The sequence below is a fragment of the Mytilus galloprovincialis genome, chromosome 4 (genome assembly GCF_965363235.1).
Source record: "Mytilus galloprovincialis chromosome 4, xbMytGall1.hap1.1, whole genome shotgun sequence".
NCBI classification, from domain to species: Eukaryota; Metazoa; Mollusca; class Bivalvia; order Mytilida; family Mytilidae; genus Mytilus; species Mytilus galloprovincialis.
The window spans coordinates 24483759-24510453 of record NC_134841.1 but is presented as its reverse complement, the minus strand read 5'-3'; the positions used below and the strand labels follow the sequence as shown (position 1 = coordinate 24510453).

General features: G+C 31.3%; 1 protein-coding gene across 6 annotated transcripts in view; it reads left to right on the top strand.

The window, feature by feature from the left end:
* LOC143071676 (uncharacterized) overlaps positions 1-26695 on the top strand; it is a 103890-nt gene that overhangs the window by 25050 nt on the left and 52145 nt on the right. For 5 of the 6 annotated variants that reach the window (XM_076246153.1, XM_076246155.1, XM_076246154.1 and 2 more), the window contains 6 exons: positions 336-538; positions 8783-8825; positions 19380-19590; positions 19850-19927; positions 21693-21802; positions 23970-24094. In XM_076246153.1, the coding sequence (XP_076102268.1) occupies positions 346-538; positions 8783-8825; positions 19380-19590; positions 19850-19927; positions 21693-21802; positions 23970-24094 (760 nt within the window). In that variant the 5' untranslated portion in view covers positions 336-345. The remainder of the gene's footprint in view (positions 1-335; positions 539-8782; positions 8826-19379; positions 19591-19849; positions 19928-21692; positions 21803-23969; positions 24095-26695) is intronic. The other variant, XM_076246152.1, reaches the window with a different exon arrangement.

Here is a 26695-nt window from a genome sequence, read left to right as displayed (position 1 = left end):
GTGCCAATGAGACAACTCTCCATCCAAATAACAATTTATAAAAGTAAACCATTATAGGTCAAGGTACGCCTTCAACACGGAGCGATTGACTGGAAACTAATATTAATATAAGGCACTCACTGGTTCTTTTAGGACAATGAATAACAAGAAATTGTAACAAAAAATTAATACCCAGTGATTTACCTCCTCAAACAAATTAGAACACAAACTTTCCTAGTATGGACTCGGGACCTATTCTTAATTATATTAGCACTGGTAGTCTAGCTTCTATGCACTAAACTATAAATTGAGATGTTTTCTATAATAAAGGTGTATGTATATTTTGTGTATTTCAGTCGTGAAGAAATGAATGATGTAATGGACGACAGTGACGATGAGGACAGTAATTTGATTAGCTGGGGTTGTGGTGAGTTTGGTCAGCATGGACATGGTATTCAGGAAGATGTTCCTATTGATGATGGTCTCATAGACAACTTCATTAACAACAGTCAAGTCAAGATGGTAGCGTGTGGTGCAAGTCATGTGATTGTAGTAACTAGTAAGTATCACATGATCAAAATATCAAGTGATATATTAATGATGTGATGTGATTTTTAATTAGCGTAAAATATTTGAAGGGACATTAAAATTGTTGCAACAGTATGCTACATATCAAAAAAAATAACGAGGAATTTGCCATACTTCAGGGCTCACACTACTTCAGAATTATAGGGAGAAGTGACTTCTCTTTTTGAAACTGATAGGGAGAAGTGGCGAGATTTGAAAGAGAAGTGCTCATTCGCGCGGGTGCGCTACAATGTTTGGATTTTACAATAGTATAAAGGGCCATATGTAAATAATGTTCTTTTTATGTTGTTCAATTGATATGAGTAAAAAATTACAATTAAAGTAACATTTGAAATTAAAAGTTGTTTAAGTTTTACTAAGGTTCTTGTGAGAAACTACCAACTAAATATCTAGCACTAAAAAAAAAAAAATTATTTTAAAAAATGTAAAGAAATTATATCAATTACAATTTAATTAAAAATTATCTTGTGTATGAAAATCAGTGTTTCTCATAAAAAAAATATAAAAGTTATTAAGCTGGGCCATAATATATTGATATTAGTATAATAGTCTCAGAGTTAAGCAACTTTAATCAATAGTTTGAAACATTCATAAAAGATATAGGGAATTATATTCACCAGTCAATTAGATGTAACCAAAAGTCTCTTAATGCGTGTGGGATGCGTAATTTTTCCCTTTGGGATCAATATTCTTCTGTCAGCTGTTCCATCCGTGCGTCCGTAGTAATTATTGTAAAAGTACGGATTTCGGTCATAGCTGGTCCGGTTCAGATCCGTAGTTTAGAAATCGGTCAATGGCGGACGAATGCAAGAAAATTTACAAAAATAAACGATGTTTGACAAGTTATTTGGAAAGGAACATGATGGTTTTAATGCAATAAATGGATTAAACATTTACTAGAGGCAACTTTTATACCGTTTAAATGAAGTAACAAACTTATTTTGCCGCCGAAATTTAGGTTGATGTACGTTTTCGAGTAACAAGCGGGCCGTAACAAGCACCGGAACTTGCGAAAATGCACGAAGTGATAAAAAGTTGTATTTTTATCAAATAACCTGATACACACTGCGAAGACAATGCTTCAACCTCTTTTCTAAATGTAATGAATAGTTTATGTCTGAATTTCTTTAGTTATCAGTAAAAAATTGATGTTTCATCAACTTGGTAAAAATTGAAAATGTCCGATGACGGAAGCGACTGAAAGCGACTTTCGTCAAGAACAGGGCGACTTGTTTTCGCTTTTGGGGGTTGGGGAAAGCGAAGTGACGGTCGGGAGGGCGACTTCTTCGCCCAAGTCGCCTGGTAGCGTGAGCCCTGTACTTACACAGCAAAGTCTGACTCTATGCACAACATGAGAAAAGTTTTTTTTTCATACATCTTAACATGAAAACAATTATTATCCAAAACTTGGGACTCGCTGATCAGCATCTGACTTATGTGAAAAAGTCAAATCCTTGAATAAAAAAAACTGCAAACCTCAAAACTGGAGCAATACTGATACAGTTCAAAGAAAGGTAACAAGAAGTCTTGGAATATGAAAGGCTTTGATAATAACTGCATGGTTCTCTAATAAGACATTAATGTTTCCTAACAAGAATGTTAATTGTTTCAAAGAATCTGTTTCTGAGCTAAACATTCCATATGTGTAATGAGAAAAAGCCTTGCAAATGTATATGTACAAAGCCAAATTTTAATCACATAAATTTCCAGTAATAGTTAATGAGACTATATAATTTCATAAATTTAGAGAACCATATTATTTATAACTTCAAAATTTTTATAGGGGCTGCTTATTTTCTATGTTGTTTGTTAAAAAACAATTAAAATCTGCAATTTTTGAGCAAACATCATCTGTAGTTGTTTAGTCCTATTCTTATTGGAATTCTATGTTGATAGCCAATAGACAACTACCCTATAAACTTTTCACATTTTTTAGATTCAGATGATTTATTGTATAACATTAATAGCATATTTTTACCTCTATATTTGTTTTAAATTTCTTTGTTGTTCAGTTGCTGTCTGATTGACATATATATACTTAATATATCTTTCCTTTATTTTTTAATATTTTATCATTCTGTTAAGAAAAACTTGTCTACCAGTAAAAATTCTTGAGTTATCTCCCTTTTGCTGTATATTTTAAACAAACATTTGACCAGAACAAAATAGTTGGCAATGGCATATACTCCAATTGGGTTCTAGTTACTAATTAAGGTAAATGTTTCACCTGTCAGGTTTAATCCACCATTTTCTACATTTGAAAATGCCTGTACCTAGTCAGGAATATGACAGTTCTTGTCCATTCGTTTTTGATGCGTTTTGTTATTTGATTTTGCCATGTGATTATGGACTTTTCAAATTGTTTTTGTGATCTTACTTTTTTCTATCACACAATTAAAAGTTAAAAAAATCACATTGAATTTTTTGTGATTAATGTTTTATTTTAGGAAATTCAAGACCTCCCATTTGATAAAGCCCAGTAACTTTAAAATATAATTTTTACATAATATATGTACCAAATAATTGTTGATCCAGTGAAAATTTTGACTTTTCTATATTGTAACGGCATAAAAGAACTATACCCGTAGTTGTTTTATTATTGTCTGTGCTGTTTCCTATAATTTTGACTTTTTAATTTGTTTTACTCCTTTAAGAGATTTTCAGAATTTTGTAGACCATTATTTAGATACTGTATTATTAACAAAAAATCTATCTTTCTGAAACACTCTGCTAAATTGCACTAAATTATGCCTGATTTGTTCTTAGGATTGTACCTGAATGTTTGTGATTGATATTTGTGACAACTTACCAACATGGCTACCATTAGGGACGACATCAAAAGTTCAATGTATGATAAAAAACTTAATTCATATAGTTTTTTCACTGACCCCCCTAGCCCCCTCTTAACTTAATTTGGGAAAAATTGATTGATAAATAAGGACATATATAAAATCGATGTCAATTAAACAAAACTTGCAGCATTTTGACCCCCACCCCCAAACTATTTGAATTAAGTTTTTTAGCCTTTATAGATTTTTTTATGTCGTCCTTTACTATATTTGCATTTCCGAAATCTACTCAAGAAAATTTATGAAAAAAAGAGGATTTTCAACCATTATCAGTCCTTTTTGAAGATTTTGTTATACTGATATGTAAAAATTATGATTTTCAAAATATTGATTTAAAATCTCATATATATGCATTTGGTAGGGGTTTAATTTTTTTTTGTTGCTTTTTCTAATAAAAGGAATAATGATCATCTTAGGAAAAATTTCATTTACTGTAAAGCTTTCTGTGTAGATATTATGCTGATATTTAATATATAACATTAAGCAACTTATTCTCATAGATACTTTAGGATGTGTTTTTCTTTTTTTTTTTTGCTGATTTTGTGGCAATTAATTATTTTGGGATTTTCTTACTTTGTTCAGGTATTAGAGAAAGTCATAGTTTGACATATCTACCTCTACATGTATTCTGTTAGTTCTTTACTTGTATTAGTCATGAAAATAAATTATTGGGAAGATGATATAAAAATAAGGAGATGTGGTATGATAGTATAACAGTCCCTGATATAAGTTGGTTTACTGAAACTTTACATGTAATAGTTAAAGAACTTGTGTGAATTTTGTTCTGAATCTTTTAAATTATTTTTATGAAACAATGGTCCTCATAGTTCCAACACGTTATTCCAATTCAGAAAGAATTCTTTCTTGTAAAAATACCAAACAAAAAGCATTCATTTGACTTAATGATACTGTGTATGATTATAAGCTGGATTGAGATATGCTGTTTTTTCAAACTCCAAGAGAACCAAATTCAAGTTACTAAGCCAGATTATAATGAAAACTTTTGACACCCCTTCTATACTGCCATTACCACCATAAGACTTAAAATTCTTAAGGCATTACATATTGTCTTTTGTATCAGTATTTGTGCCACATTATCAATCTATTTCTTTAAATTCCTTTTTCACTCTAACAATCCTGCATCATACTAATAATCATAAAATTGTCATGTAAGTGCTCAGGATCTTTTTTTGGATTATTTCATCTTAATTTTGTAGCATTAGTGTCTTATTAGAAAGCTATTAAAATCGTTGTTATAAAAATTTGATGTCCTTGGTGAATATTATTCCATGGTTGTGGGTAATACTATTTAGAAAGGTTTGTAGTCTTTTATTTGTTATCCCACTAAAACCACAGCAATCATTTTACAAGCTGATGGAATTAATTCTTTTGTAAAATCAGCCTGAATATGTACATTGTGTCTTTTGTTAGCAGTTGATTATTCATTTAACAATAACTTTCTTCCCCGAGGGTGATGTTGTGTATTGGAAGGAAATTAGATTACACGTTTCCTCTCGACAAAAGAGTTGTAACGGTGGTTGACAGATGGACAAAACAATGGATTCACTACTTTTTATGATTACTTGTATGGCGAAGCCTTTGACATTTCTATTCAATCCCGTTGATTTAAGGTCGTCATATTTTTTTCACAAAACGCTAAAATCATCGGAAAAATTACAATTGAGTTTGCTCTTCTCATAGCCTATAATGATTAAGGCCATGCAAGTACAAAGAATTCTTATCGGGAATGAAAATTAAAGGTCGACCGCTGCGATCAAAGCCATCAGAAAATATGTAATTTTTACATGACCCTTTTATGAAAACGGCAAGAATTATCTGTCATGTTTTTTTTGAAGATTAATTGCCAATATTGAAAAGTACTGCCATCCTTCGAGGATGTTGACGAGGGAAGCTGTAGAATTGGTATCACATAACACTTGAATGAACGAAAGTAGATTTATAGTCTTGCAGCCAATATCTAATGTCATTTAGAAATTTTATATTATACGATTCTTCGCAATAATGTGCCATACTTGGTGATGAATTCTCGTTTGGTCCGTAATATAATGTGTGATGCAGTAGATAGCTATGATTAATTTTGTCTGATTATTGGCAGTTTTATGCCCTATGATCTATGGTCTTAGCATGGTGCCAGGGTTCATAACTGGCCATTTTCACAACTTAACAAATATTGGAATTGTTTGTCTCCATTTGGAAAATTTATCAACAATATTTTCTGTTCACGGCTGGATATACATTTATTCCCATTAAAGACGGCTCTGACATAACATATCAATTTTAAGGTCTTGGATCAGAAACATTTAACATACAATGTTACAAATTGTAACATTATTTTTCCTAATCACCAGGAAAAGACGAAGTATTTCCTTTTCTTGATGAAGAAAATCTCCTCTTAACAGATTATTTTCCTGTTTGTGTTATATTATAGAAGTAGTTGACCTTTTATTTAATTTTCAAGTGTACAGTAAAAGTATTATTACTATAACTGAAAACCCTCTTAAAAATATGTTAGTAGCTTATGTTTTTCACGGACAATTTCAGTTACAAATGTTATAGAAAAATTATATGTGACAAATTTCTTTGATGTGGCTGTAATTATTTCTACCTTAGAATTTTAACAGGGATATCTTTCCTCTAAAATCATTGTAATTCCTGGAAAATATTTTTTCTTAGAAGAGGGTGGTAAAGGGTTATTTTTGTGCAACATGTTTTGTCATTTTTATTTCATGTGCAGCGTTTCTTGAAGTTGGTAAAAAGATCAATGTGCAAGACATTTTTAATTGTTCGTTCATCGTGAAATGGCAATTTTATTTCGCGTCCTTTCGTGCAGATGTCCCCCCCCCCCCCTTTTACGCCCCTCTTAAAAAGTGAATTCGGGTTTATTTTGAATAAAAGTAGGATATATCAGTTAAACCTTTAATATATGAAATCATTGCTTAGACAATTAACATACATACACTATTTATTTTATTTCAAAGAAATTGTTTGCCTGGGTTCTTAAGCTTGTTAAATCTTACTTATACCTATGTAAGCCTTTATATCACAGTTATCTTACAACCAACTCAATTTAAGCATCCTAAAATAAAATTCTCCTTGATTTGATTATGGAACACTTAACTGGGTTCAGATACTGCATAATAGAATATAAAAATATAAATCCAAGCCAAGTTTTTGGTAAGGTCCATATACTGTTCAATCTTTACTTTTCTGTGTAGTGTTTTTGTTAAATTGTTTGGTAATCAGGTAATAAGTTATGCCCCCAATTCTCAATTTTTTTTATTTTAACTCTTTTGGTATCCTCTATTTTGGCAATGGTTGGTTTTCTTAACATCTTGTAGATATTTGACACTATTGGATGTTTGGTTTTGTGTTTGGCATACAAGAAATAAACTTTTGAGATGTGCCATCAATCATGTTGAATAATCATTTTTTTCTCAAGTTTGAAGGTGTTTTTTTTATGGGGATTTCTTTTGATTAGAGTTAGAAATGCAATACATTTTTTTACATCAGCACCTTTTTTATCAAGTATAATAAAGTCCTCAAAATGAAGATCTGAACAAAAGCTGGTCACTATTGAACTAGCTGTTTTTTTATTGTCTGTATACATATATCACCCTGACAATGTTACTGAAGGTAACTCTTAGAGATCCATAAGATCTACCGGTACATAAATTCTGAATTGGTATCTGATTTGAAGGACTTTTCTCTTAGGTTTCAATCTTAAGAAAGGCCAAGTTTTCAGCACATTTTCTGTGTCTCACTTTCACATCCTTTATCGTGCTGTAACAGACTCTGGTATTACTCTATTGTTTCATACTAGGTGTAAACTGGTGCCCAGGTGGTGGGTACCAGTACCACTCTTGTTTTATCTGTAGGTCGTTCATCTTTCAAGACAGAACAATTTTGTTTTTAATAAAGTTGAAACTGTTGTCATCAAACTTATCAACAGTACGATCATTATTAATGAGACCACGGTTGTAAAAAGTAACAAAGTGGACACATGAAGAGAGTGGTTTGAAGAGCACAGACGTCATTAAACTGTAGCAGAGGAATTAGGCGATTATATGATTAATTATGGTTAAAATGGATGAATATTGGTTTTAGTAAAAAATAGTCAAAAAATATTTCAGATGAATGGACACAATTTGTCGCAAGCTAATGTTGGTCATGTTTGATTCAGTGATAAGATTTCCTTTATGACATCTTATTTTTTGCACTCAGATATAAAAAATGATCTTACGACTAATGAGATACGATATGAAAGAAGCATGTCGCATTTTAATTTAAATTCTCTATTCCAGTCTGACAGAATATTTGCCATATCGGTGTATGATTTAATTTAAGATAGAACTAAGGGACTGCAGACTGACATCGGCTATTGAATAAGTTGATGTTTTATTAGGTGTGGATGAGGGGCTTCATTACAGTAGAGCAAAATGATTGTTGACGGGTTCGACCCAGAATTGAAAATAAATTGCTAGATATGATGCTAATAAAAAGCCGAATGAAATGATATTTTGAGAAGGGATTTGAATATTGACAAGCTTTTTGATGAGAAATGACAGTTTTCTAATATGGGTGAATCCTCAAGAGCATTCAAGCAAAATTGTTCATATTTTTCAAAATTGATGGAATTTTAGAATGCCAGGAAAATTCTTTCTTGTGTAAATATTATAAATTTCATGCCATACTCATTTCTCATCTGATTTTAACAATACATATCAAAATATTTGAACACTTTATTAAGTGGTAGACATTCAAATCTTGTGAAAGAATTGTAGTGGAAAATGAAAGGAAATGATGAAAACTGTGCCCTGTGGTGATAATATGGTCTATAGACTATTATATTATCAAGTAGAAAAGAAGGAGAAATGTAGTTCAAATAAGGCCTTAGAAAATTCAAAAACAAAATTGTGTTTACTTTCAACACTTAACATATATTCAATCTTAAAATAATTTTATTCTGATGACATTAATGTCTTAGAGTATTTTTTAATATAAAAAAATCACAAAATTTTCATCAAAAATCTATTTGGGGAAAAAAAATCAGGTCAATAGATTGATTAAGAAAATGCTTGCCTTTTCATTAAAAATTTAAATCTAAATAAAACTGAAAATGGGAATAGGGAATGTGTCAAAGAGACAACACCCAACCAAACAGCAGAAAACAGCTGAAGGGCACCAATGGGTCTTCAACACAGAGAGAAAATCCTGCACCTAGAGACGTGCTTCAGCTGGCCCCTCAACAAAAATATGTACTAGTTAAGTGATAATGAATGTCGTATCAAATTTCTGAATATATAAAAGAAACTATAATTTAATAACTTAGTTGTTTGCTTTTTCAGATGATAACCAGATACTTGGCTGGGGTAATGGAAACAGTGGACAGTAAGTTTATAAGATAATGCTATACATACATAGGATTCAGATTTCAGTGAGAAGGACACATATACACTTTGGGAAGCTCAATACATATAGAATAATACACGGCAAAATCTGTATCGCATGCTGTATCATCAGGAGAAACCAATATCAGTCCCGAGGGCCGAAAGTCCCGAGGGCTGATATTGGTCGAGTGGTGATACAGCATGCGATACGGATTTTGCCATGTTTTATTCTGTTTATCATATATTTTTACAGAATCAGATTCATGCAATATCCGTTTTTTTTAAATCGTCCGAAAAGATAAGGAAGAAAAGAACATAATTTTCCTGTATTTTTTCAGCTGCCTTTTTCTTTTACAGTTTTACAGCCATTTCTACATCTTATTGTATTTATTTTTTATGAAAATCGCTAGTAAAGTTACTGGGTAATGATTTTTTTAAAAATATCAATTAAAGTTGAAATGATATGACATTTTTTTAGTAGGAACAGCAACTGGACGTCATAGGTCAAACGTTGACGTCATTCGAATTGTGAAGTCATGCCAGGTATGCGATACGGGATTTGCTATGCAATACGGGGTATGCGATACGGGTTTAGCCATGCGATACGGGTTTAGCCATGCAATACGGGGTATGCGATACAGGGTAGGTGATACAGACTGGAAAAAAGAACCTTTATTAGATATACAAAATTGCTGTATTTTGTACTAAACATATGATAAATATATATACATGCATACATTTCGTTCTAGGATGTTGTCACCTTAAGTTAAAAACGTTTATGAATGAAGATTATAGAATCCCTTGTTTACTAAATTTTGAATATTGATATTCAGGTATTTTAGAAAAAATATGATGAAAGAGGGATTTATACATTGATTTTCAATAGAGTGTTTGAAATAACTTTAAAAAAAAAAAAAAAAATATTATTCCCATGCAATTCTATCAGTCACTTTAAAAAAAAAAATCTATTCAAGTTTTAAAACTCAATTGCAGATTGAAAATTAAAAAAAAGTCTAAGTTTGATAATGTTTGCTTCAAAATGATTTCAAGTTCCATAAAACAATTTCTTCATGGACATGATGGCATAGAACTCTAAACATAAAATATGAGTTATTTAAGAGTTTAGACCCTTTTGAGTAGTTTTTTTTTAATGCTTTCATAGTTAATTTTTTGTAATGAATTAATAAAAGAATGAAACTTGAAGAAATAGGAATAGAGATTGGATCAAGAATAATTTGTTTTGACCACAAAAAGGTTTAATCACTTATTTTTTTTAAATGTAACATATAAAAGAAAGGCATTCTGGGTGTTAAGCGAGCAGCAATCAATCAATCAAATCGTGTTAATTTTATAAAACTTCATTTTATTTTGTTCAGCAATTATTTGATCTTATTTCACTTCATTTTCTTTATATAACAAGAGATAAGGAAAAACATGGCAAAATAACAAAAAATGTAAAGTTTTAATAACTGATCTTGAGAATTTAATGTCATCAGGTTATTAATCAATGGAAAAAGTCATTTAATAAATGAAGAAAACAGCTTCCTTGCTGGTACTTTGACAGAAAAAACTCCATAAATTCTCAAGCAAGGCCTCTAACAGGATTAAACTCATTGCCATACGCAATATCAACATTTATCATAGGATGCCGGTGGGTGAATCAAAGGGAAGCATTATATTAATTTTTCACGCTGCTTTTTCATTATGAAATATGTACATTATCTAGATAGAGACTTCCTGTTGTGTGATCATGTCCAAGTTAATATGGTGATGTGCTGTCACTAATTGATCATCGAGATGGGACAACAACTTGCTTATAACGAGTGATTGTTCATCTCGTGCCAAATAGGGCATTCTCGTATAATATTGGTAAAACATTAACAGAGATGAATTATTATATTTTATCGGCATATGAATTCCGTGGTGTTTCCCTGACTACCCTTTGTGATGGCTTTTCACCCTAGGTTCCACAGAAGTTAATCCTTTACTAACAAAATTTGTACGGAACAATGACTTTGGCCTGACACCTGAAAATTGAATGAATGAGAAAAGATGAAAAAGTTGACAAGGTTTATATGTTAGTAATATCAGAAAATTGGAAAAATGATTGTTCGCAGAGGTTAGATCACTCCTGTGTTTAAGTCATCTTAATTTATTATTGATAGATTTTTGGAAAAAAAATTTAAAAGAGAAGAGAAACTGTTTTATAACAAAGCCTACAATATTTTCAAAATGTTTTTAAATGTTTGAAAATTATTAAGAAGACATTAAATTATTTAATTATTGTTTCATACAAAATTATTCTGAAGACAGAAAATTCTGGTTTCACTGGAAATGATTCGGAAAAGAGAGTTTAGTGCTATATAGATATAGGAAGATGTGGTATGAGTGCCAATGAGACAACTCTCCTTCCAAGTCACAATTCATAAAGTAAACCATTATAGGTCAAGGTACAGTCTTCAACAAGGAGCTTAGACTCACACCTAACAGCAAGCTATAAAGAGGCCCAAAAATTACTGGTATTAAACCATTGAAATGGGAAAACCAATGGTATAATCTTTATAAAAAAACGAGAAACACTCATGAACCACGTAAACAGACAGCATCCACTGACAACCACCACATAGTATTGTAACTACTTCTGTAGACCTTCTATATATAGTCACTACAATAACATGCAATGTTATGTTAAAGGCTTGTTTTGTCTATGTATGCTTAAAACAATACCTTAGTCTAACTTAAAAGTATTTTATCATCAAAATGAATTGTTATTGTTTTATAAAAAAAGGAAATCAATTAAAACTGTACTACCTATTTAATAAGCACAAATTAGTTTTAACAGATAGTTATCAAGATATGATCACAAGTATGCTATTAAGTTTTGAATTTCTTTGTAAACATATCAAGTTTTTCTCAGTGGTACTTGCCTTAAGTCATTTGCAGGGGTACATGCCTCTCATTTATTCATACATCGTTTTTCTTATACAAATTGTGACTTTGATGGAGAGTTGTCTCATTAACACTCATACCACATCTTCTTGTATCTTTATATTTGACTTTTTATGCCCCATTTATGGGCATTATGTTTTCTAGTCTGTGGGTCTGTTCGTTTGTTTGTCCGTCTGTATGTCTGTCACTCCGTTTGTCCGTCTGTCTGTTAGTTCGTTCACTTAATTCTTACGCTTGTTCTTTCGTTTGTCTGTCTGTCCCGCTTCAGGTTAAAGTTTTTGATTGAGGTAGTTTTTGATGAAGTGTAAAGTCCAATCAACTTGAAACTTAGTGCAAATATTCCCTATGATATGATCTTTTTAATTTCAATTCCAAATTAGAGGTTTTACCCCATTTTCACGGTTCACTGAACAAAGAAAATTATAGTGTGTATGGGGCATCCGTGTACTATGGACACATTCTTGTTGAAATTGTTTCTATGAATGGTCCTAATGAAGTAAAATGTATCTTTTCCAGAAAATATCTTTCCCCCAGTTTTGAACCCACTCCAGCAAATTCACTAGATGACATTAAAATCTAACTTATAATGTACTGAACAAACTAATTTTCATTTTAAAATATTCCTCTTGATTTGATATTTTCCTCTAAACAACATCTGGTTAGATGGTATTTGTTTGAAAGTTAAGCTTTGGTTTGACATTGGAAGATGGTATGATGTATGATATTTCATATCCATGATGTCATACTATAGCATGAGATGTCTGACAAGGTTAGGCCTGAGGGCGGTGTGTTGCATCAGTCCACGGTTCCATCTTTTGCCCATTAATCTCTCTCCTAAGATCTAATTTCCCTTATTTGACTTGCGTCTCAGCTGGGATCAAGTGTTATCGATATACAATTCTGTATCATCTGAACGTTTTGACCTCGGTATGGATTAATATTCTGTGGATATTGTCATAGTTTGAACCTTTAAGGAATATTTGTATTATGTTTTAAGATACAAAATATTGCAGTGAAAAACTAAACCGATAGCCTGTGGTAATAGACTTTCTTTAGATAGTCTGACATTTTGGTTTTATAATTACATTTGGTTTCATTGTCATAATTACCTACATGAGTAGGCAAAATGTCATTATTTCTTCAAAAAGTAATTTTATTTGTAATAGTTCAGTCTTTAATATTCTTACTTTCAATGTCTTTTTGTTTTAACAAAACAGTGCCTTGACAATATGAAAATCCTTATGTTGTCAGTTTTAAACTACAAGACAAAAGTAGGATATGTAACTATATTGCAAGTTTTTGAAAGTCATGTTTTGAAACAATAGCTCAAACAATTAGAAAACCTTTAGAAAACTAAAAAAAAATAATATTTTATTCTATTTGAAACATACATTCAATAAAAGATAACAAAGATATTTGCTATTTTTTTAAAACTTTTATAGACACTAAAATGGTATTGATTAAAAATAATGAGATTTTTTTTTAACTGAGAAGTGCAATTGTTTTGTCAGATGTTATATCCATACAGTTATGAGAAATAATCTGTCTTGACCTATAGGTTAATAGTATAAAATCGTCTTGTCAAAAACGAGATTGGATTTTTATGGGCAAGGTAATTACTAGGATAACAAGAAATTTATTTTTGCATAATACAGGGTAGTCTTCCACTAATATGATTTGCCCCCAAAATTGTAATCGATAAACTTTGATTCATGTAGTAAAAATTGTATTTATCTCTTTCTATTTCTGTTGAATTTTAACAATGGAATTATTTTTATGTTTTATCATTCAGTAAATAGATGTGATAATGTAGGAATAATTATTAAAGAAAGTGACAGACAGCAACCTGATAATACAGTAAAACAAATATCCAGCTTTCAATATATTGAATTGAAGACAGATCTATAAACTCATTTTACTTAATGAATGGCTTTTATTTATTTTGACTCTTCACATTGAATAATCCGCTTTGCGGATTATGTTAAATGTGAACAGTGAAAAATTATGGTTCAATAAATTTAAAATAAATTATTGCCATTCATTATAAATAAATTTCTATCAAAAATAATGCTCAAAGATATATATTAATACCAATAACAACGTACACAGATGTTTGCGTATGAATACACAACGTAAGAGTGGGCGTGTCTCCATAAAAATTGATAACATTGAAAATAAAGCCAATTTTTTTAGCCAATCAGAAGACAGTAAATACACCAAATTTATTTATTATTGTACATTACACTCTTATTGTGTTCTATTGTTTGTCTGTTTGTTGTCTTTCATTTTCAGGCGTTGTCAGTTTATTTTCGATTTATGTTCGAGTTTGACTGTCCCTTTGGCATCTTTCGTCCCTCTTTTATTGAAGTTACTATCATCTTTAATGCTACCAAAAATAAAGTTAAGACCTGACCATTAGTTGATTGGTACTATGTCGACATTATGTGTTACAGTATTGGTACTATGTTGACATAATGTGTTACAGTATTGGTACTATGTCGACATAATGTGTTACAGTATTGGTGCTATGTCGACATAATGTGTTACAGTATTGGTGCTGTCGACATAATGTGTTACAGTATTGGTGCTATGTCAACATAATGTGTTACAGTATTGGTACTATGTCGACATAATGTGTTAGTCTGCTTATAGATTTTGACTGTACACTTAATTATGTAAAATATATACCGGTTGACATAATGTGTTACAGTATTGGTACTATGACGACATAATGTGTTACAGTATTGGTGCTATGTCGACATAATGTGTTACAGTATTGGTGCTGTCGACATAATGTGTTACAGTATTGGTGCTATGTCGACATAATGTGTTACAGTATTGGTGCTGTCGACATAATGTGTTACAGTATTGGTGCTATGTCGACATAATGTGTTACAGTATTGGTGCTATGTCGACATAATGTGTTACAGTATTGGTGCTATGTCGACATAATGTGTTACTGCAGTATTGGTACTATGTCGACATAATGTGTTAGTCTGCTTATAGATTTTGACTGTACACTTAATTATGTAAAATATATACCGGTATAATAAGAACAAAACTTCAAGTGTATATTTGGTCTCTGCTATCTTAGAATGATGGTATCATACGTAACTTGGTTACTGTTAAAAGTTTATTGCAAGTGAATATGTAAGGGAATGCCAAATGAGATTAATCATAATTCACTCTAAATTCTTATTTGATCTTACGCTCTTTAATTTCATGCTTAAAAACTAAATTTGATCTTTGACCTGTTATTCAATCACAGTACATAGTTTATAGTACATTTGTTTTCATACATATTTCGAAAATAAATACCTGATTTTTTAAGGTGACATTTTTGTGTGTCCACTTTCTTTAACTATATTTTGATGAAGTGTAAAATGCTGAATTATGCAGATAATTATAGAATCTCAAAGTATTTATGTTGTAGAATATTATATCAATATCATACTAAATAATCTGATTAAAAATGTGCTAATAGAGATGACATTATTAGCTCACCTGACCTAAAAGGTCAAGTGAGCTTTTCTCATCACTTGGCATCCGTCCTCTGTCCTCCGTCCTCTGTCCTCCGTCCTCCATAAACTTTTACAAAAATCTTCTCCTCTAATACTACTAGGCCATAATCATCATTGAGGTATCTAGTTTAAAAAAAAATTTGTGCGGTGACCCTGCCAAAGAACCAAGATGGCCGCCATGGCTAAAAATAGAACATAGGGGGTAAAATATAGATTTTGGCTTATAACTCTGAAACCAAAGCATTAAGAGCAATTCAAACATGGGGGTTAAATTGTTTTGCAAGTCAAGATCTATCTTCCCTGAAATTTTCAGATGAATCCGACAACTGGTTGTTGGGTTGCTGCCCTTGAATTGGAAATTTTTAAGGAAATTTTGCTGTTTTTGGTTATTATCTTGAACATTATTATAGAAAGAGATAAACTGTAAACAGCAATAATGTTTAGCAAAGTAAGATCCACAAATAAGTCAACATGACCAAAAAGGTCAGTTGACCCCTTAAGGAGTTATTGCTCTTTATAGTCAATTTTTTAATAATTTTGTAATTTTTTGTTAATTTTAACAAAATATTTCCTCTGTAACTAATGGGCCAAATTCATTATAAATTGAGATAATTGTAAGAAGCAAGAATGTTCAGTAAATTAAGATCTACAAACACATCACCATCACCAAAACACAATTTTGTGATGAATCTATCTATGTCCTTTGTTTAATATGCACATAGACCAAGGTGAGCGACACAGGCTCTTAAGAGCCTCTAGTTAACAATTTTCATAAATTTTTGTAAATTTTTGTAAATTTTTAGAAAATATTTCCCACTATAATTACTGGGCCAAGTTCATTATAGATAGAGATAATTGTAGCAACAAGAATGTTCAGTAAAGTAAGATCTACAAACACATCACCATCACCAAAACACAATTTTGTCATGAATTTATCTGTGTCCATTGTTTAATATGCACATAGACCAAGGTGAGTGACACAGGCTCTTGAGAACCTCTAGTTTTTTATGGTCTTGTAACTTTCAAAGAACAACTTATTTTTATATTAGTTCATAATCTTAATATGTGTTTGAATATCAACATAACTGTATAAATATCATAAGATATAAAGAAATAAGTTTTCGCTTGACATATAATCCTACAATGTACATGGTACTATTCTATTAATGTCTACTTAATGGTCATCAGATGGTGCCATTTTACATGTAAGGGGAGAGATCAAGATCTCATCAAATGTGCTTATTTAAAGTAAATACAAAATATAAGCCATAGACATTTGTAATTGATATTTTATTGTCCTAACTCCTAGGTAATGTCCAATGTTTTTATATTTTTTTGAAAATTTGTAACTTTTAAAATAGCTCTCTGTATTTTGTTTGTTTGGTTTGGTTTTTTTCAATTTGTTTTAAAACTTTCTTATTCTGTTACAAGCCTTATTTATTATTTCTAATGATTATTTTAATATTCTGTGTATAAAGTTCTGAAATATTGATATTTAACTTTAAAAATATATTAGTAATTTCCTTTTTCTGCAATTATACTGCCATAAGGTTCAATGTGACAGCAAATATTTCACGTCACAGACCTGTTCTGTATCAGACATTTTTTGTCAAAGTTCCAGCCATTTTGATCATATATTAATTGAACCCAAATCACTTTTGACACAAAGGGCTGAGGTGGAAACTACAATCCAATAAGAATTTGACTTATGACGGAGTTTCCTAATGTCCCACAGTGCAATTTTCCTCAGCTCTGCTACAAATCTGATCTATAAGGTTCCTAGAAACTTGCTTTAGATCATATTAATTGACTTAAGTTGGATTGAGTATTGTGTGAAGGTCTTTAGGTTGCCTCTTGGGCGTTTTGTAAGAATGCGGTAATTTTGATAATGGCCAATGTTCAATTCACAGTGGTGAAAATTACGGAGATTGAATTACTTCTACTCCTGTTTTGTCGCATTTCTCAATAATTAATACACTTTTCAATCTTCTGTAATGAACTTACTTGGATTTCATTTTAACATCCTCGACGACATTTTCTCTCAAACCTGTTATCTAATTCCTTTAGAGTGAAATTTAACAAAGTTAAAGCACATTTTATTCAATTCATCTGGTAGCCTGAGAAATTTAAAGCTTATAAATTTAGACACTTTCACCCCAATGAACCTGCACAGATTAGATGGAATTGAATTAACACTTCTTAAGTTTTTTGTTTCTTTTTATGTTATTTTTCTTTTCTATATGTGCTTTTTATTGTCCTAATACAATGCCCCAGTGAAGTAGACTTTATTTTCCTGAGCAAATATAAAACTTACAGTCAGTTTGTTGTTTTATTGACCAGTCGTTCAGACCTCTGTATCTATACTGTTCAAATTTGTATCAAGAAGCAAAGTAACATCAAGGAATTATAGTACTCACATACAAAAATTGGCTTAAAATAATAATTTTCATAACATTGCAAAATATGAAATAGATAAATCATTGAATGTATTGTTTATTTATAACACAGTGTATCATTTATTCCCAATGGTGTAAAGTTCAGACACTTTTTTGTCGGAGGTTATGTCCAATATATCAACTTCATTGACATAGGTTCAATACAGATACAGTTCTATCTAATTATTAAATTAATTCGTTAACTTTGTAATAACCTTACCTCCTTAGGGAATTGTGATGGAGTGAAATGAGGATAATTTTGATATTGTGATCCTCATGGAGATTTAATTTAAATGAACATATTCTGTCATATTATATTAAATCAAAATTATAACTCCTTGTTTTCAAAATTCCAATAGGGAAATTATATCTGTCATAGAAAATATACCATTCTTTACAGAATCCATCATGGTATATTCTGAACATTCATCTTTTCTTTATTGATGTCCTAAGATGGTAGGGGGTATTACAAATGTATGTTTTCCCATCTCCCTATCCCTTCCAAGGACATGTAACTTGTTTTTTGTTTTTTATTTATTTGAATGGTTGTCTAGATGACCGAGGATCATTTCTCATATATTTATTTATATAAATTTGCTTAATTCAAGATCCTTTTATTAGAATTTCTCAAATCCTAAAATATATGTCAAAGGATAAAGCTAGAAAACAATATAATGAAGGGTGACCTTTTAGAATAGTCTCAATTCTTTATGGTAAACAATTGGGAGTATACCAATGTATATTTCAAATGGAAAAGTGTTGGGTAAAATCATAAAAATACTGAACTCTGAGGAAAATTCAAAACAGAAAGTCCCTAATCAAATGGCAAAATCAACAGCTCCAACACATCAAAAAAATCGACAACAACTGTCATATTCCTGACATGGTACAGGCTTTTCTTAAGTAGAAAATGGTGGATTAAACCTGGTTTTGTAGCTAGCTAATTCTCTCACTTGTATGACAGTCACAGTAATTTACATTATATTGACAACAATGTGTGAACAAAACAAACAGACATAATATGTAAAAATGTCAAAAGTCAAAAGTAGGGGTACAGTCAACATTTTGTATTATCTTAAAAACATAACCATTTCCATTATGTGTTGTGTTTTTACCTCCAGTTTTCAATGTGGAAAAGGTACATCCTAGGCAGTAAAGCAGTGTCCATTAGAATCATATTTCTCTCACTTATAGTTCATGTTTTCTTGACTTTGAATTAAGTTTTACACCTGAGTTTAAATTTAATATACCAAGTGTCTAAAACAATATCACTTGGTGTAAGGATTCTTCTTTGAGAGTAAAGCTGCTAAAAGAGTTTAAATTTAATATACCAAGTGTCTTAAACAATATCACTTGGTGTAAGGATTCTTCTTTGAGAGTAAAGCTGCAAAAAAAATACCTTCCTAGAAAAATACAGTCACTCTGATCTAAGCTTTATGCTTCAGTGACTTAGATTAGGTCATACATCCTTTCTAAGATGTTCACATTTGGGTCCTTTTTTCAATGAAGTTAAATTGATCTATAATACCTGTTCGTAATGTTTATCAAGCCAAAAGCCCAATCATTGGGAAGAGACATATATTGGAATCCTATTTTACCAAATCATCCTTCTACTGCTAAATGCTTATGTATTTACTATTACTCTTTCAGACTTGGTAATGGCACAACAGAAACCAATTGGCATCCCAAACCTATCTATCTACTGGATAACCAGAAACCTAATCCACCAATAGCAGGAGTGGCATGTGGTGGCAGACATACCATGGTTTGGTTGACCAATGGCAATGTGTTCAGCTTCGGCAATAATTTCTATGCTCAACTTGGATATGACTTCAAAGAACAAAATTACAAAGAAAATCAGGTAGATTTTAAAGTGATATTTGTAAGTTATAAAAGCTTTTACAGAATATATATATATTTAAATTTGACAATCATACCTAGAAAAAATATAGATTGAAATTTATTAAACAATTTTGTATTTTTGTTTGTCTCGTACACAAACATTTTCTGTCATTAAAGTTTTAAGGATTAAATGTGAAAATGTTAAGGATAAAAGTATTGCTTTCTATGGTTAATTTGTGTGAATAACACAAAATAATAAACCCTTATTTGTTTTCAAGTTGAAGCTACCACCATTAGGTAGAAAATATTCTGATAGCAGCTGTTTATATGAGAAAAAATCCCATCGTCCTGACCAGGTGACAACCAGACGTATTTAGTACCAACAAATGTGTGATTTGCACCACTCTTAATTCACAGACTAGATTGCTTGCAGTTTCTACAGTAATATCACTCACAAAGTGGTTTTAAACCCTCTAATGTAAACCCAGAAATAAACCTGAAACTATTAAACCATGATTTTAGACCACATGCTTGTATGTTTGTGTGATGCTTAATACATAGTTGTGTGGAAAATTAGAGAAATAGGGATGCTATAACGGCTACTACAGCATCTCTAACCATTTATATAAAGCATTTGATACTCAAGGTAGAAGACGTGGATGCTGCATACCATGTATACAGATACCTGGTGTTGTGAAGTTTCAATTTCTAATATTTCATTGTCCTTGACATAAGCTGGTGCTTAAAACAATTTTATTACTTTGTAAATTTCTAACTTGTTATGAGTATAAAAGGATGATGATATTTGGTTTATACATAATCTTGAATGTCTAAATGTTCATCAGATACCATATAAGTCAGCAATAGCTCAACCTAATTTGGTGAATGAAGTGATTGTAAGTAATATAGGATGGTATGTCAGGTTTCATATAACCTTGATTTTATATTCAGGGTTCATAGGTCAATATTGAGTTTTCATGAGTTTTCATGTTTGGTCTTTTTTTCTCAGAAAACATTCTCATGAAAGCAATAAATATTTTTGTGATTTGGAATGATTATAAGGTATAATTGTCTGTCTGAGAGATTTCATGTGACTTTTGCCTTGCTTTCAAGATTCAAGTCAATAATTAGTTTAGTGGTTTTGTCTGTTTCTCAGATACTTTCAGCAAATTAGTATTGAATCATTGAATCATTTTAAAGTCTACATGCTTACATTTTAAACATTTTCATGGTTTATTGGTAAAAGGTAAATTCATTTCTTAGATACTGTTGCAAAGCTAGACTTGTTGACAAGAGTAAGGTGACCTATAGAGGTGTCATTTAGACTCTTGTGCAGAGTTGTCTCATGGCAATCATACCACATCTGATTTTCATATGTCTTGTCAGGTACCAGAAAAAACCATTGTAGTTATTAGATCAACTGTTTGTGAATAGCCTTATGACCTCATCTAGTAGATTTGGAAAGACTTATTTTTAAATCTCGCTAAGGTTGACGGAATTACCATAGTCAAATAAGAAGAGGGGTTCAAAAGGATAAGTTTTGTTGTATATGTATTATTCCTGGAATCTGCATTTCATTATTTCAAAACTTGTCATTAATGTGAAATTTTGAACTAAGATATTGTCATCCACCTGTTGATACCTAAAAGCATCAGATGCATTATAGAGCTTGAATGTTGTAAGTGTATACATGTAGTACATGCTGAAACTTTGGAAGTAAGATTCAGTTTTTGCTCGGTTGATTAGAGGTTATGATCACACGATATAGTTCATAGGACAATTCAAACTATAGTGCATGTCTTTTTCCCCAGCTTTAGTTATTATTATTATTAAGACTTATTCAGTATAATGTAAAGCATGTTTTTACAGATGATAAATTACTAATTCATTAGGATGCCAGTCATTCAAGTTGGTATAATGGATCTTTGGTAATTTATGTGATTAAACTTTTGAAGGATGATTGTGTTTAACTAAAAATTGGAGAAAGAAGTTAAAAAGATTTGAAAAACCTGCATCGGTAAATGTGATTCACAAAGTTTTTCTAGAGAAGTGCCATAGGTATCATGTATGAATCTCTCTAACACTTATTAATATTTTTGTATGACATTTAAATATTTTCAGACTAGTCCACATTTATTAAAGTTCCTGGTATATAGACCAGTTGTGCAGGTTTCTTGTGGAGAGAAACATTCTGTGTTCAGGTTTCAAGGCGGGTCAATAGCCTGCATTGGGTGAGTTTTTAAAAGAGAAACAATAGTTCCGTTGAACGAATGTTAGAGAAGTTTGAAATAAGAATGGAAAGCTGAAGAATATGACAACTTAAAACAACAACTTTTACATATTTTCTAGCTGTTGACCAAAATCTTTGAGAAATCCTGAATCCATCAAAACTGCAAATGATACTATGTAGTGCTATGGGTAGATAACCAAATATGTTGAGCACAAGTCTGAAACCAAAACCCTTACATTTAATTGTGCTATATTTCAATCTAATTTTTGTAATCAATGACTATCTATTTTAATCAAACATAAAATAGAATATATAAACAAAAAAATGTCCTGTTAAATATTTTTACATGTTCTAAAGTTTTTTTTTAAGCAGTTAAGCTGCTTTATGCGAGCACCCTAGATTTATGTTCTACCCAATAAATGCTGAATTATGTGCCACTTTTATTATCTGGCTGGCTATCATGTTATTTATAACTAATTGGGCACTTTTTTCATACTTTTTATTTTGGAATATAAAAAATATTACCATAAAAACGTTAAATGGTCGTCGATTTTCCCAAAAGTTTTGAAGTTGCACATAGGAAGTAGTGCTCGATAGAAATCATTCTATTGTTTATTACCCCCTGTGCTTTTGGCTAAGATGTCAAAGAACAATTATATGAAATATTTGATCGCTGAAAATCTATAAATATGAGTCGTTTACATTTCCGAGATGGCAAAAGTCGTAGGAATATTGTTTGTCATCGATACGTATTACATACGTCAGTAGTCTGTTAATAAGCTGATATAAGTTGGCGGCAATTTCAAATTACATAGAAGACGAAATTTACGTACCTTTTAAATTGGGAGAATTCTGATGATACATAGGTACTTTATTATTAATCATTTTATTCGTTTTTTTGTCTTGATTGAGATTATTTAAATCATTTTTATTCAGTAATCTTTAATGTATGCTCATTTGTTTTCTTGTTAATATTATTCAGATTTCTAGCAAATCACCTTCATGCTTGTCAAATTAATTTGTTGTTATTGTAGTTTTCTGATTGGTCGATGTCAAGGTCATTTTAAGATTGTTTCGCTTTGGTGTTACACAATGTAACATAATGCTACATGTGCTTTGATTAAGCTCGATGTGGTTCAATAAATATTGTGATGTAAACTTTAACAACTGTTTTCTAAAGGACGGCATTATTTAACTTCAAAGTCGCATATTTTGTAAAATATTAAGTCCGAATCTGTGAAGCGTATCACACCGTAATTGTTTTTGATTTACAAGGACTTTTCGATTGAATTATAGTTATCCCGTACCTGGAAGACAGTTAAACCGTAATCAACATATTTTAATTCAGTTATAATTTGAGAGGTAAAAAAAATCGAGAGTGAAAATGGGGAATGTGTCAATAACCAGATCTTACAGCAGACAACAGTCGAAGGTTACCAATGGATCTTTAATGCAGGGAGAAACTCCTACACCCAAAGGATTGCTTTTGCTGGCCCCTTAACACAATAACCATGATAACAAAAATGTAAACTATTTCAACTAGTCACTTGTTCAGGTGGAACTTTTAAACCAGAGGAAGAACAAAGTAACTACAATGTAGAACTTTTCGGCTAGTTAGTTCTTTCCGTCTGGAACTTTCCAACGTCGGAACAAAAGAGCATTTACAATAACTTGGACATCATACTAAAATTAGAAGTATACACAAGAAATTAATAAAATTTAAAAAAATGTACAAAACAATTATGAAAAATAAATATAATATATAGCAACAATCACCGCATTCCTTATGTAGTGGGTCCTCACTATGGACAGGTACATACAGAATGTGGCGGCTTAAACATCTTAACTGGCACAAAACTCTCCCCTAACATAGGACAGTGTATGTGTATAATCTCAGACATTGAATCTTTATAAATATAAATTGGAAATAACTTTTGAAAGTGGTAGGATTGCATAACATAAACATTACTGTACAAGCATTATTTGATACTTTAGAAATAGCTGAGAACAATGCCTGAGATAAATATTTTGACTAATTCTTTACACTATTCATCTGAACGTGGCCAAGTTTGCCTTTGGGTTTTTGATTAACTGCCTATAGCACCCTTTGGTGCTTTGATTAATTTTTAATTTTGATTTCATTTTTAGCAAACTTTTTCTTTTATTAGGTGCAATTCTCAAGGTCAGATAGGTTCAGATAACAGAGAAGAAGCAGTGGTTCCAAGGTTCCTGGATATAAATCAACCAATCAGATTCATAGCTTCTGGTGCTAACCATAACCTAGCTATAACAGGTATGTCAATCAACCAATCAGATTCATAGCTACTGGTGCTAACCATAACTTAGCTATAACAGGTATGTCAATCAACCAATCAGATTCATAGCTTCTGGTGCTAACCATAACTTAGCTATAACAGGTATGTCAATCAACCAATCAGATTCATAGCTACTGGTGCTAACCATAACTTAGCTATAACAGGTATGTCAGTCAACCAATCAGATTCATAGCTTCTGGTGCTAACCATAACTTAGCTATAACAGGTATGTCAATCAACCAATCAGATTCATTATCATAGCTTCTGGTGCTAACCATAACTTAGTTATAACAGGTATGTCAATCGACCAATCAGATTTATAGCTTCTGGTGCTAACCATAACTTAGCTATAACAAGTATGTCAATCAACCAATCAGATTCATAGCTTCTGGTGCTAACCATAACTTAGCTATAACAGGTATGTCAATCAACCAATCAGATTCATAGCTTCTTGTGCTAACCATAACTTAGCTATAACAGGTATAATTGTATCAATAAACCAATTTTTTGAGACATTTCAGCCATTGGCCTTCTTCAGTTCTTTATTTTTCCTCACTACTACATGGATGACACTGAAGAAGGCCAATGGCCGAAAGGTCTCACAAAATTGGTTAATTGATACATTTATATAAAGTATGTTCCCTATTGGAATTTTAAAAACAAGGATATGACAGGTATGTCAATTGACCAATCAGATTCATAGCTTATGATGCTAATCATATCTTAGCTATAACAGGTATGTCATCCTTAAGGACCTTCAATTAGCTGGTTGGTTAATGGTTGGAACAGTATTATATTTGAAGATTTGCAGACATCAATTATTATGGTTTAATCATGGCAAACTGCACTAACTTGCAAAGCAATAGAAGATATTGTAAAACAGTATTTGCAACCATAAAAATGGATGCTTATATGACAATAAATATTTGGAAAAAAAAAATTATTCCTTAATATATTTAAAAAAAAAATGCTTAATTAATGTAAAAGAAATGCAGTACAATATATATTAATTAATGGAAACTTTAGATTTATACATAAAAGGATATTTCTTCAGCTCAGATTATAAGAAAAAAAATAAGATTTGAGAAGATATATTGGATGCTAAAAGTTAAAATAAAAGATAAATTTGTACTTATAGTTCAAATAAAAGATGTCCTGTGATTTATACATACTAAGTTAGACTTTTAAGTAGAGTTATAGTTCTTAGTATAAACTGACAACATTTTCCCCTACAGTCATTCTAGATATAAGACATGACATTTTATTATTTTATACACACGATTACCATACTTAAGTAAATCAAATAAAGGACTTTATAAACGCTTTTGGCATGTACTTTTTACATCATAAAAAATTAAAATGTGCAAGTGTGACAGAAAATGCACATTAAAATTCAGATGAAAAATATCTCAGCCAAAGGTATTTTAGACTGGCTGTTTTTTTCATGAACAAGTAATAAAATACATTTTTCTCAGTTGCTTTGCTATTTGTCAACAAAAATGTTACTTTTTTATGAGAAAAATGATAAACTTATTTATAAGAATAAAGGTCAAAAGTTAGTTGTTTTTAATCCACGGGTTACAGTTTTAAAGAGACATTACCTCCCCTGATAATGGCCTTACATGATAAAATGACAAGAAGTTGTGGAATTTACGAGTAACCTCTGAACCATTACACCTTATCTTTGTCCAGTTACCTAACAGGTGTCATTGAAGATGACAAAATAGGTGTCACCAAACATTATACACCTGTTTGACTTTTACTTGTCATTTGTCAAGCAAACATTGGTATACCATTTAGTCAACTTTTGTTTTATTACCAAAAATTAACAGCAGATTTACCTTAGTGAACATTTAGGTTTCACGCCTTCATTAATAATAAAATGTATGTTTAATACCATTTTTAGCTCACCTGGCCCGAAGGGCCAAGTGAGCTTTTCCCATCACTTTGCGTCCGGCGTCCGTCGTCCTGCGTCCGTCGTCGTCCGTCGTCGTCCTGCGTCCGTCGTCGTTAACTTTTACAAAAATCTTCTCCTCTGAAACTACTAAGCCAAATTTAATCAAACTTGGCCACAATCATCATTGGGGTATCTAGTTTAAAAAATGTGTCCGGTGACCCCGCCAACCAACCAAGATGGCCGCCATGGCTAAAAATAGAACATAGGGGTAAAATGCAGTTTTTGGCTTATAACTCAAAAACCAAAGCATTTAGAGCAAATCTGACATGGGGTAAAATTGTTTATCAGGTCAAGATCTATCTGCCCAGAAATTTTCAGATGAATCGGACAACCCGTTGATGGGTTGTTGCCCCTGAATTGGTAATTTTATGGAAATTTTGCTGTTTTTGGTTATTATCTTGAATATTATTATAGATAGAGATAAACTGTAAACAGCAATAATGTTCAGCAAAGTAAGATTTACAAATAAGTCAACATGACCGAAATGGTCAGTTGACCCCTTAAGGAGTTATTGCCCTTTATAGTCAATTTTTAACCATTTTTCGTAAATCTTAGTAATCTTTTACAAAAATCTTCTCCTCTGAAACTACTGGGCTAAATTAATCCAAACTTGGCCACAATC